Source organism: Pelecanus crispus, chromosome 14, assembly GCF_030463565.1.
Source record: "Pelecanus crispus isolate bPelCri1 chromosome 14, bPelCri1.pri, whole genome shotgun sequence".
In the NCBI taxonomy this organism is placed as follows: Eukaryota; Metazoa; Chordata; class Aves; order Pelecaniformes; family Pelecanidae; genus Pelecanus; species Pelecanus crispus.
The window spans coordinates 7,126,056-7,139,863 of NC_134656.1; the positions used below are offsets into that span (position 1 = coordinate 7,126,056).

The 13,808-nt window shown below is 44.2% G+C and overlaps 1 protein-coding gene across 2 annotated transcripts in view; it reads right to left on the reverse strand.

Moving 5' to 3' along the window:
- Positions 1–10,699: 10,699 nt before the first annotated feature.
- The window catches only part of RTF2 (replication termination factor 2), a 32,706-nt gene continuing 29,597 nt past the window's right edge, over positions 10,700–13,808 (reverse strand). The window contains exons 9-10 of one of the 2 annotated variants that reach the window (XM_075721055.1): positions 13,729–13,734; positions 10,700–12,187 (exon numbers count right to left, since the gene is read on the reverse strand). In XM_075721055.1, coding sequence (XP_075577170.1) covers positions 12,003–12,187; positions 13,729–13,734 — 191 coding nt within the window. In that variant the 3' untranslated portion in view covers positions 10,700–12,002. The remainder of the gene's footprint in view (positions 12,188–13,728; positions 13,735–13,808) is intronic. The other variant, XM_075721054.1, reaches the window with a different exon arrangement.

Below are 13,808 nucleotides of genomic sequence, written 5' to 3' on the forward strand. Positions count from 1 at the left end.
ACCGTTCAAACTCCATCTAAAACACACACATAGATATTTGTTGGTTTTGGTGTATCTGACTAACTACTAATGGAAGCCAGTTCTCAGCACGTTTAATTTTGGTGATCTCCAGACTCTTTCCAGCGGATGCTAGGGATCACTATATAGTGAATAAAAGTTATTTTTCTTTGTTATCATGCACAGGTCACTTGGAAATAGCCCAGGAATCCCCAGAGGCTGCTGTAGCTGGCTGGAAAGCAGCAGTGCAGATTAAAAAAAGGCCAAGTGTAAAAGCAATGGCTTAATTTGTGCTCTGACAAATCACAGCATCCTTATCCTCAGGACAACTATCAAGCCAGCAGCAGCAACGCAAGCTTACAAATAACCTCATTTTTAATTTCTGAAGATGCAAGGAGATAGCCCAGTTCATAGACAATCCTCAACCCAAGCGGCTGCACTGAGGCAGCTCACCACTCCTTCATTTTTGATGTGATTCAGTATGAATTCTTGTTCCGGATGCAGAAGGCTCACTATTACTTTCAGACAGCATTCCTTCCCCTGCAAGTGCTGCTGCCTATACTTAAATTAAATATAAAGGCATGTCTCTGCATGAAACTTGTTGCAGCTGTTGCATATCTGCATTAAGTGATCTTCAACAGTCCTTGTGTGAGCAGCGTCTTTGCACCACTTTGATTCTCTCTGACTACTCCAATTTTGTCTCGGATTGTTGTGGCCACATAGCACTGGGATGTTTTGAAACCAATAATCGGTGCTCTGGTCAAACTTCTTGCTCAACATTGCTCCATGTCTGTGCTGTCCGTGTTTGATGGGATATTTCACGCTGGGTATTATATAATACTTCCCAGAAGGCAGCAGAGTTCTCAGATGAAATTATATAGTTTTCATAATTCCTTTTGTTCGTCCCATCACTCAGTTGTTTTCACATGGACCATTTTCTGACATTGTGGAAGAACAAGGATAATCCTTGTGATCATGAAATGCCACCTTCCTAGAAAAGCACACAAAGCTTACCACACCAGTGGAGGGTGGCAACGTGTGTGCAGAGGGATACAGGGCTACTGATACTTGCAACTACCCTGCTTCCACTTCTACTAGAAAAAAGCTAACTAATGCGATACTGAGAGTTCAGCTGCCAAGGAGAACCTTTTATCAGGGACAAACCTCAGAGGGGGATTTCACGATAAGACATACTGCTCCAACGTGGATAGGGGCTGGGCCAATGAATGTACTTTCTTGGGAGGTAGCAGGTGGTATAATCCCATCTGATGTCCTTGCATTGGGGTGCAAAATAGTGTGTGACAGACACAGCACCTTCAAAATTACACATTTGCATGCGCAGGGGGCTCAGAGTTGTGTTCTACCTTTCTAAGTCCAGGTGGTGGTCATTTGTCTGATCCTTCTGGAGAGAAACAGCAAAGGGTTTCCTTATCCTGGCTGGCTGGCAGTGGAGAAGTAGTCCATCTCCAGCACAGCTGCACTGACAACTGTATCCAGAAGGATCCAGTGCAGAGGTAAACTGAGAGCAGCATGGGCATGGTCCCTCCATCACACCAGCAGTTGCTCCTAAGGACCTGCCTACGTCCTTTCTGCTGTTCACCTTTTCCACTGTACTTCCAAAATCTGTACTGCAGCTATCTATCCTTGTTAGTGATACAAATTCTTTGAATACCTGCCTACCTTGAATTCCTTTTCTAGCAATATTATTTAGACTAGCATTCAAACCAACGTTATCAGCTACACCTGAATCAGAGCACAATGGCAGCTATTAGGGAAGAAACATGAGAGGATGACACCTACTCACTTGCCCAGCCAACAGTGCTAAAACACTGTCTTTTCTTAGTTTTTAATTTTTTTTTTTTTTTAAAGTAACTCAGTGCAGATCTCTGGAATCTCTCACAGACACAGCCCGGCTTCTGGTAACAGCAAATCTGCAAACTTCCCAAAGTTTGATCTGGAACTGCCCTGACTGTGCAGCACCTCTACCAGAGCTGCAAGTGCTCCTCATCAATGAGACGCACATGCTCCTACTTTACTGCTAAATCAGTGCCACCGAAGCCCATTTCCAAAGCAGACTGATAACATGTACTCAAATACAAGAGGGTTCACATCAAGCGTTGCTTCCAGATGCAAATGTCTTTAGTTTGAGTGAACACAAAACCTACAAGGGTGGGAATGGAAGCTGATCACCACTGGCTGTGAGAGGTATGGGCAGTCCCAGCAAAAATGCAACCTTTCAGCGGCACCGTGACTTCCACCAGCACAGCACACGGCCAGATCCAGGATCGCGCTGTGCCGCCGCTTAGCAGAAGGCCGTTTGCTCAGACGTCTAAGGCCAAGGGAAGAGAGAAGCAAAATTTACCAGACTGTACCATGACCAGTTGTATCGCATGTGGTCAAGACAAAGGAACGTGATAAAAGCAGAGCAAGTGCCTCCCTAATGCCCTGCTGTCTGAAATGGTCTGAAACCATAGGCTGATGCCAACAGCTTTAGTAGGATGTCAACCTTGCCAGCAAGCCAGATCGTTGTGCCATCTTCTCAAAAAATCCTTCTCTGCCTTTGATATGTTAATCCTGCATGAGGCAAATTCTCCCATTAGAATATAGTCCATTCTGGTCTCCATGCAATCTGCATTATCCAGTTCAAAGTTAAATTAAAAATCCCAACCTGTGTGAATGTTGCAATCGCATTATGAAATCTGTAAATCTATTTTTAATGTCTTAATGCTGCTCTAGTTGAACAAGGCAAATAGACTGCTGCGTTGCATTTGCTTTACACTTTTTTAGATTCTCATGCACTAGTTAAATATTCACTCTGCAGTATTTGCATTTCCAGTACTGCAAGACCCTAAAATAGAAGACAAGTTTTTCTTTCCCTCTTTTGTTTTTAAAATTCCAGCTATGGGCAACTTGACTTGGGGATCTCTCCAAATCAAATGTTGACTACTAAACATTGCAAGGAAAGCTGCTGAAAAGGTTTCAGTGTAATACAGATGCCAGGAAATAGGATTTAAATCCCAAACGCGCAGCTATTTGCAGTGTTTTTAGGGGGTGACGGAAGAAAATATTTTATTTCACTTCAAATTTAAGATACACTAAATGTTAATTCTGTGAGTAGCTTGTTTTTAAGAAAGAAAATATTTGAACATACTCAAGCAGTGGGCCCAGCTCAACTATCCCAAATCAGTATTTCACTGAACATTACTTCGGGGAGTAGGTTGTGCTTTTCATTCTGATGTGGAATGGAAAGAAGCTCTGAAGCACTGGGATTTTCTGCGGAACAAACCCTCTATTTTCTGACCAACTCTCTTTGAAAAATCGGTGTATTAAACAGTCAAATAAATCCCGCTGTTTTCACTTGAGAGTCATCCATTAAAAGATGGGCACCGCCTGTCCCTCTGCAGACGTTCTCCCCGTTTCTGCAGCCCGTCTCTTCGTTACTCTTCGTGCTTCTTCACCCCCAACTGCGGTGCGTCCCCTGATGCAACAGCCGCCAAACCTCATAGTCCGAAAAGGCCGGAGAAGGAAGGAAAGGAGAAGGGAGGCAAGGGCTTCACCCGCCATGCCAGCTCTGCGGGGAGACGCTAGAGCAGACTTCCACGCTCCCGCGGTCCCCGACCGCAGCGCTCCCTGCTCCCCGGGCCACAGCATCGCCTGCTTTTGGCTACCAGGAGGCGCGGGCAAGCAGCGCACACGGCGGAGGTGCCAGCGGGAAAGCTTCGCGGCGCCCGCGGTGCCTGCAGCCGGTTGTTGAGCTTGAGAAACGGAGACGACTTACGGCGCAGCTAGGGGCTTTCGGGAACTCCGGGCAGCGGGGAAAGCGATCGAGAAGGTGGCGAAGGGAAGCAGCCCCGCTGCGGGCTGGCGAGGGCGGCCCGGCGGGCCCGGCCCGGCTCCGCGCTCGCCGCCGCTCCCGGGGCTCCCTCGGCCGCTGCGGCGGCGCCGGCGGGGCCCGGCCCGGCCCGAGCTTGGGCTGCCACCGCCTGGCCGCCGCCCGCGCAGCGCCGCTCGGCCGGGGCAGGGCAGCCGCGGGGAGCCGCCGGGGACCGCTGCCCGCCCCGCTGCCCGCTGCCCCGGCCCGGTGCCCGGCCCGCTGCCCGCTGCCCGCTGCCCGTCCCGCTGCCCCGGCCCGGTGCCCGCCCCGCTGCCCGCTGCCCCGGCCCGGTGCCCGCCGCCCGCCCCGCTGCCCCGGCCCGGTGCCCGCCCCGCTGCCCGCTGCCCCGGCCCGGTGCCCGCTGCCCCGGCCCGGTGCCCGCCCCCCGCCCCGCTGCCCCGGCCCGGTGCCCGCCCCGCTGCCCGCTGCCCCGGCCCGGTGCCCGCCGCCCGCCCCGCTGCCCGCTGCCCGCCCCCCGCGGGGAGAGGCGCTGCCGCCCGGGGACGCCGCGGAGGCAGCGGGGCCCGCTCGCTGCCCGGGCGGCTGCGCTCAGCGGGGGCGCAGCCCACAGGCGCCCACGGGCGCCGGTTCTCGGGTGTTCGGGGCGTGCGTGACCGGGCTTCCACCCACTCGGCCAAATCCCGGCTCTTCCCCGCGGTTTTTAAACGCGGGAGCGCCAGGATGGCTCTGCCTATCGACCGTGCCCCCGCGGCTGGCGGCAGCCGCTGCAGCCAGTCCGACGGGTGTGTTTGAGACTGTTTAATGATTCCTTAAAGAATGGAAACATGCAAACCAAATGAGCTATGAGTAGCTTAAATCTCAATGGGGAAGTAAATGGCTACAGCTTAAGAGATCCAACCAGCCCAGCACGCCCGCTGCTGACCACAATTCAAATGCAAGCAGATTCTGTTTCACCGGACTAAACAAGAGTGCTTGTTCAAATATTAGGAAAGCCAAGAAAAAGCGTTCTTGGAGAAACAAATCCTGCTGTGCTGCGTCAGCTCCGTGGACTAATCCGGGATTCTGTCCTAGGAGTCACCAGCACCAGATAACTCCGAGAAAGGTGCGAGATACGGACACCTCATGTCGTCTCCAAACAGTAGGGATGTTAATACTTAAGGGAAACGTTTACAATAAATATGTAAGAACTAGGTAGTCTTAAGTGGACACCACGAAAGACTAGACTTCAACTTCGCAAGCTTGAACAGACAATGCAGTTTTGATGACTGAGTTTTCATCTTTGTTAGTGTAATTTATTGGTCTCGGTCAGATCCCAGCAGGGAAGAGGAGAGCCAGCTTCAAAGGACAGTCACGGGCTTACTAAAAATACATGTAGTCACATTAGGAATGCCATCTTCTCACAAGCAACACACAACGCAAAGCCTGACTGGCAGCTGGTGCTTTTGGGCAGGCTGGGAGCTGGGCCATGGCACTCGCCGCACTGGCCGTGGAAGGGAATCGCTGGGGTGAGAAGAGCGTATGCAGGTCTTGTGGTTGGCCTGGCCAGTGCTAACAATCATTTCCATTCATAAGCATAAAAGAGTCAAGTATTCCCACCCCCCACCCCCCATTGCCATTTAAAAAGTATCTGACCTAATTATTACTATCCCTGTTGTGTAAATTCAGCACTTTGACAGTCTGAATAAATGTACATTAGCCTTAACATGAGTTAAACAAGTTTAAACAATGAAGGAAGCTTTGCAAAGCTCCCTTGCTTTTTAACTTATTTGACACCACACTAAAGAGCCCATTTAGACTAAAGAGTTCAGCACATTTTGGGACCCATTAAATACCCAGGTCGAGACTAGATATTCCCTTTTTCTTTTTTTAATTTGTCCTACCTAGTTGCTAAAGTCAGCATAATTGAGCAATAAGCTGCTTTGCATTTCTTTAGCTTTGTAGGCAGGTTGAAGAAAGCTACACCCATCCCATTCAATGCAGCCCTTTCAACGCTAATTCGGCAAACGGCAAACCCCACTTATCGCTGCGAACTGGATGCTAAGTGATTCCTCAGAATTACGTTTAATTAAAAAAGAGGAAACTCATGGCATAAAAATGTGACATTCATGACTGAGGAAAACTTACACTGTCAAATCGTTTCTATTTTAGGCCAACAATGTACCTCTTTCCAGAGTCAAGTCAACCTTTGACAGCCCACGGAAAAGCACGCCTTGTCTTCTGTTTACAAATTACACTGTACCCTGATACGGACATCTTCCATCCTCCAAACGTAGTAATGAAGTCTTAAGACATCCTCATACAGTGGGGCAATAGCTTACACGGGAGAGAAGGGAGTGAAAGATTGGACACCCATCCAAGATCACAGAAGGAAGAAGGAAACTCCTTCTGACCAGTAACATGGGAAGGAAAGAGACCGAACATCTTGATGTTCTCCACTGTGGACACAAGCCTGCCCTTTAAAAACTGCCACACACGGAGCAAAATAAGGAATCCATACAGTGGCAAACGACAAGCCTATCCTGACTCAAACTGCTGTCAAATTCAGGACGTGGCCTGGAAAATGGAGAAAGTCCAGCTGGGTGAGGCAGCCTGTCCGGCTGCGTAACAAAGGCAAATCGGCCCCAAAGAGCAAACAGGGCTGCAAAACCAGAGCGTCCATCACCCCGATCATTCCCTATTCCCTGCTCTCCTGATCAGCATCAAGCAAAGCACTGCCCGATTTCTGTTGGCAGCAGAAATGAAGGAGGCAAATGAGAAGGAACAAGGGAAAAAGTGGGTGAAAAAAAGTAGCGGTGCAGTCTGACAGATGAATGCTTCTACAAGGGGAAGGGGTTGTTTTTCACCAACTCACTCCTTAACTTTTGAGAAAACCTCTTAGAGATGTCACAAACACTACACAAAGGTTGAGTTCTGCTGGACATGTTACAAAGAGCTGGTAGGGCAATATTTTAAAAAGAAAATTTCATTTTATTCAATGTCATACTACAATTGGTTCTTCCCCCAAAAAGATCTGTGGTCAATTTGCAAATTGAATTCTGTCACTGACCTGTAAGAGATATTTTAATCCACACGAAGTTAAATGCTTGACAAAACCACAGCTATGAAATGGTTAGCAGTACCTCCACAGTAACCGGGCAGTTGGATGGATATTTAGATTAAAATCCTGGCTTACAGGCAGAATTCCCATCAATTGCAGATGGATTAGGATTCCATCCCTCTTGCTCATTCTGAAGGTGGGTAAAGTTTAAAAATGCAGAAAAAACCCAACTCAATTATAATTTCTAGCTGTCAGGAAGGAATTATATCAGTTCCATCTTACAGAAGGAAATCTGTGCTGTCTAGCAGTAATCAGTTCCATATTTGTGAAGCCCTCCAACAAAACACTTTTTGTCTATGATTTGTATTCATCTTAGGACATACTGATTTCAGACCCTTTGTGGATTGTAATGTATAAACAGCCCTTTTATTTTTAAATGCAACTAAAAACTATTTGGCAGGGCCACCGCGGTTCTGAATCTTGAGCAAAATATACCAACTGCAACTGGCGGCTAGGCTGCAAAGCAAGCAAGACAGAACACTCAAAGACAATTGTGTTCGTTCACTTTAGCTAAGAATAGGACATTAATAAGAAATATTTTAATCTAACGAGCATCATGTTTTAAGGGAACTTTAAGCTTTTTTTGGTCAATTTGACAGGCATGTGATGATCTCATGGCATGGAAGTTGGAGACCGAAGCAGAGAGGTTCCGAGATTCCAAGATTCCAATAAAATCTCCCAACCATCTTAGCAAACCACATGCATTTTCTCACTGTACGCCTCTCAAGCTTTATTCCCATTAGAGAGAAGATAGTTCTACGATTACTTCTAAAAAAAACAGTCATGGGAAATAAAATTTAACATATCCTTACAGAATTAACTCTGTCCCTTGAAGCTTACCAGTCACTAACTACAGTTTTATCAGAAGGGTGTCACTAAATTCTGTCCTTCCAGAACAGATACTACCTGTTCCTCCTCTTCAACTCTGCCTTCCTGATGGCTGTTGGGGGTACTGCTTTTTGTCTGAAGGACTTTAGTCTAATTTTCTAGAGATTCAGGGCTACTACACCCTCACTTGTATCCGCGACATTATAAACCAACATTTAATTTCAGCTAAGATTCACAGAAACAAAAAAGCCTTGAAGACATGCTGTTCTTAGAGGTCTTGCGGAAAAAGATGGCTGGAGAGACCAGACCTGCAACAGCAATGCCCTCACAGAGGGACAGGCTGCAGAGCTCGGCCGCTACCTGCCAGCAGGCTGATCAGCACCCACCTCCAGCCTAACTGCTAGTAGAAACACAAGGGAAGGAGCCGATGGCACCAGCAATACGGTGAGGTCAGGAGATGCGCAAAGAATGGAGGTACTAGAGGTTAGGGAGTGAAGGAGGAACGTCATATTTTACTGTGGTGCGCAGGAACCAGGAAAGAGCAATCCACGCAAACCCACCTTTGTCAGCTCCAGGACGTTAGGCATGCAAGGTTCGAGGTGTGCAAGGTTCGCTGTCCTCCACAAAGACAAAAAGCCACCGCGTCAGCACCTCCAGTTGTCTTTGCGGGTCAGCGCACGGCGCAGGCGAGCACAAGTCGGTTTATCAGCCGCAGTAGGGCATCATGGCTGCTCCACAGCGTCTGAGGCTACGGGCAGCCTCACCAGGCCACATGCTGTTACGAATCGTCGGGGGCGAGGCGAAAAGGTAGTTTGTGGATATCCTGCGAAACGGCATGGAATATCACATCCGATTTGGTACGACTAGGGAGCTAAACTGCAGCACTGAATACTGACACCAGGCTGATCTCCGCTGAGTCAGAGTGTGAACGCCCCCAGGTTTTCAGTTTCAGAAGTACCAATATCGAAAGGACGGAATGCTCTGCAAGTGGGCAGAAAGACAGACGGTTCACAGGACTGTAAATCAGGATACAGAGCTTTACGGTCCCTTTTCACTAGTGCATATCTGGGCCAGGTTTCACAACCAAGATTTGATTATTGGGCTATGTGAAGGAAGTCATCGAATTTCAGTCCAGTTCCCAGTGGGCAGGTTCCACATTAAAAAAAAAAAATCCCCCTATTATACAACTGATACTAATTGGATCCTTTTTAAGCTCTTCAGAAGAGAGGCCAAGGCTTGAACATCACGGAAACAGAACTAACTGTTCCGTGAACTCCCCAGAACAGAGACACATGGATGCAATGCTGTGGGACACTTACGTGGCATCTCAAAAAATACAGGTTTCAGATTCTAAGACTTCTGCAGTCTTCAACTTTCACCAACATTCAAATTCACCTACGTTAAAAGAAAATTAAATTGCCCTCCCCCACAAAAAGCAAGCCACAACAAAGCAAACATCCTCCAGCAAACTATTCGCTTGAATCTATTAAAACTTGCCAAGTCAACGTTCCAGTCTCAACAGCCTAACCCAGCCTGCCAACAACAGAAGTGTCAGTTTTTGTTCCTCTATTTTACATTAACAAAAGTCAATTGTGGCAATGAATTGCATCACATGCCAACAATATATCAGATTCCTTCACAGCTGTTTTTTGTAAAGGGAAGGAAAAGACCTCATCAGTCACTGACAACAGTTCTATAAACCATACACATTTTCAGAACTCCATCCACAAAGTCAGGATGGTAAACTACCACACAAAATCCTAAAAAAGTGGCATAGCACGAACTATCAATTCCAGATAATAAACCCAAGTGTATATGAAGAATCGGTACCTTAACTGAATCACAGCAGTCATGAACTTATTTTAATAGATGAGCAGGTCAGATTGAAAAGAGAAGGCACTGTTACGCCCCAGTGAGCAGGAAAGCTTGTTACCAAGTCGGCAGGCTGGACTTTGCCTAACATATTATCAAGAAAGGGAAGCAAAACTGCGTATTATGTTTTCTTGTATTCTTTAGCAAAGTAATAGCTAAATCAAGAGCATTAAGTTAATTCCCCTTAGGATTTATAACCAATTTAAATACAAGAAAAATGCACTCCTATAAAACACTAATAGGACTTTAACATGTACTGTCAAAACAGAATTAGACTGCAAATAAAGGGCCTACTACACTATATCTTTTAGTGCAGTAATTTCATTATCTGTAACTAACAAATAATAAAGGATAATAATGAAGAGGAAAAGAATACAGAACACGGAGAACAAAGCTGATTACTACACATGCATACAAAATGTGGCTGAGTACTTCCTGGAAGCTCAAGTAAACCTCAAACTGTTTGATGTGATGTATATATGCATTCACATCTTTGGAAAACAAAAATGCTTACCACCATATAAATTCTACAACAAGCCAATTTTTAATTATACCTATCAAAATAATAATAAAATCCTAGCAGTTTCATTCAACAGGCTTGAATCATGGAGACCACCTACGCAAATATAAACACAGCATTTGAATCTCCAATTAACTATTGCCAATTATAAATGGGGACACTTTTAAAAATAAGTTATGAGGATAATTAATCATTTTCGCACATAAAGGTAACAATGTAACATCACGCAGTGGTTTTAAAAGCCTCCTACTTTCTGCATTTCTATTCTGGTTAGTTCGTGCCAAGATTATAAAAGCATATTTTAATTTTAAAAGAGGAAGAGAGGAAGGTGAAAAGCTTCCATCCCTCCCTCTGGTCATTTCATGTAGGTATTATTGGATTCAAATATTCAGCCACTAAATCATTGCTATGGAACATTAACATTTTAAAAGGATTCCCATGCTTGGAGAAAAGCTAAGAATAACAGGGCCAAAGGAAAGCCCATAAAAAGTTATTCTGTTCTAACACTGCCAAAATAAGCACTTGTATATCTGTTCAACTGAACACGGTGTTATGGTCATATGACAAGAGCAAGTTTTATTTAAATCAATGTCACAGGGATAAAAAGCATAAATATAAAAGCAAAACTGAGTGACATTCTATGCTTAACAACTTTCTGTAACAAGTAGTTAACAGTCAAATAGTTATTTGCTGTTAAGAATTTTATGTCAGAAAAGACAACGATGTGTACTACAGATGTTGTGAAAGCAGCACATTTCAGTTGCCTGCAATGTGAAAGAGAAATGTTCTCAGAAGCTCACTCCAGCCTTGCAGGGTTCCCTCCATCAGCCACCAAGGAGTTTGACTCCCATGCCACTGGTGCCCAATTGTTTCTCCCTAAAAAGCCAGCTAAGATCTGCCTGCTCCTACTCTGTCACCACCCGTTTTTCTCTCATCCTGTGCAAATGCTCGTATTTTCATGTAAGCTGTTGAACTCAAAATGGCAAATTGCTCCTCAGAGATGTACACAGAGCCTTACTGTTTCAGCAGAAAAGGGAACTCGTACTTTTTGTTCCACTGTATTCTGATCCTCTGACAAAAGAAAGCAAGCTCAGACCTGATACTTCTAACATTAAAACACACACCCACAAAGCAAACCCCCAAAACCTTTTTGGGAAAAAAACCAGTCTTACTATTACAGGCTCATCTTTATAGATAATGATTTACAAGTGAATACTCTGTTACTACAAACAGGCTACAACAATATGTACAAGAAGAACGTTGTAGAAACGTTTTCATGATTATGCTTTCGTATATTCAATCAAAAGGTAAAAAGTAAATTACTTGAAAATACCTACAGAACCTTTAAGAAACATACTAGTTCTACGGAGGGTCCAGTCAGCTAGTACAAAAGAAATGCATTATTGCTCTTTTTACTGTCAGAAAGTTTCAGAAAGTTTGAATTCCTGTACTAATATGTTGAAAACTATAATTACAGTTGTGGCAAGTATCAGTAGAAGAGGACAGCAGGCAGATCCTTCCACCCTCACTCCTACTACTGAGGACACTAGCTAGTGTGACTAAGAACGACAGCATCCAACTGGGAGAAGAAAAGAAAAATCTTTGTGCAAATAATCCATCATTTTAGAATGAGTTCTGCTGATACGACATGGATTCTCGTGATCTGTTTCTTACTTAACAGAAGTTGCAACTAACACAAGTTCATTAGTTATTCACAGGTTTATAAACAACTTACAAACTGAGTAATTCCAGATAACATCAGATTACAGCAAAAGTTCTGTATCAGAGTTGTACAGAAAAAGCCTTAGGGAAGGAAAGCAGTAATGAATGTTACAATCAGGCTCATCATTGTTTCAGAAATAGTATGCTGTGTGAGTAATCCAATTGGAACACTCTTCCTTTGAACGTTTTGCTGAGCTGTGTGATGTAAAAATAGATTTGTATGCCTCAGATTTCTCTTCGCTGTCTGCAATGGATCTCTTCGTAGTAGTAGAAGAAGCCTTATTGACTTTTCCTGGTATAAATGAATTTCCATTATCTGATAGAGAAAAAGGAATAGAATGAAGCATCCATAACAGATTACAGTTGATAAAAGCATATTTAAATAAAGATGGAAAAAAGTATTTAAAAAATAACGTGTACAGAGATGAAGTATATACATTTTTTCAGGGCTATTGCAAATATATCCCATAATTGTACTCAACAGCAAACATGTTCCTAACGGCAAACATGTTCCTAGCTTTTAGAATTTATGCTCAAAACGCATTTAGAAATCTTGGTGAGAGAGGAATTCTTTCCTACTTGTGTAAATCCCTTGCACTATAATTCAGTATTGACAACATTTATTTCTCTGAGTGAAAAATGGCTCTGAAGTCTGGTCTTAAGAAAGAAACATAAAAGAATTCTACCACCCTGAAGTATTGTTTAGAAATTAGCTATCAAATGACCAAAGCTAAACTTGTGACATACTGTCCCCAGGGAATCTATCTCCTCCCTTTATTCTTTGCAAAGTCATTTATGACCAATAACAATGGTCTGCACCACTTTATATTTGGGATAGGAAAATGCCCATCCCTCTGTTTCTGATACCATCTCTCTCAGTGTATTGTATCTACTGCCACATACCCCGCCCTCTCTTTCTTAACAGCTGCTTAGTCTTCTCCAAAGTTGAAGGACAGTACTTTAAAAAGCATGTGCCAAGTCTCTTGTGCAAAGCAATGACTACATGGAAGTCTACAAAAACTCTACATGCGTAGGTTAACTTAGGCATAATGGCATGTAAATAGCTAATAGGGACCCTGTCTGAAAATGCGCTTAACTGATTTCTGCATGTAGTCATAGGAATTACACGTGCAATCCTAAATCATCATAGATCAGAACCTTTTTATATTTGGAGAATGCTGCTTTTAATGCCACCAATAGTTGTCTGGAAAGAATTACCAAACACTGGATTTGAAAGAATGAATATGTATGCTGCAAGTCCAGAAACCTTAGGGTGCCATGTTCACAAATTAATTCCTATGCTACTGGCATTCCTCGGTCCATGGATTTTCCTTTGTTTCCTCTCTCTCCTCTTAATCTCTTGCCTGTCAATATGACTGCTGCCAGAAACATAAACCAATGACCTGAGATTTCAAAAGGCGTATTTTTTCTTTTACACTCTTAGAAAAGAAAAAATACATAAAACATTATTAGAACTACTAGGTTCCTAAACATCCAAGAGCAATTATAATGATCTGGAATGAAGTATTTTTAAAAGTTTATCCTTTATAAAAACAGACAGTAGGGGGCAGGTAAGGCATTTCTGATGGAAATTCTCCCAGCTTCTCACATAGTTTATCTACAGTTCATCATTTAACTATTCTCAGATTCTTCAAACAAATTATATTGACTTCTTCTGTGGCTGTAATGTACACGATCGAATCCTTCACACAGAAACCTCAGACTGACTTTAAAAGCGTACCCATTCTTATAGTTCTGTATGAAAACATCAGTATGAATTGGAGACATTAAATAACATCATATAGATTACATAAAGAGAGGGCACCATCCTTTGGACTAAAGGACTGCCAAGTTTACTCATAGCTGCATGACTACTGTAGGTACATCGGTACATCCTGAAGTTATAATCCGCTGCTCCCAGTGACACACAGCAAATT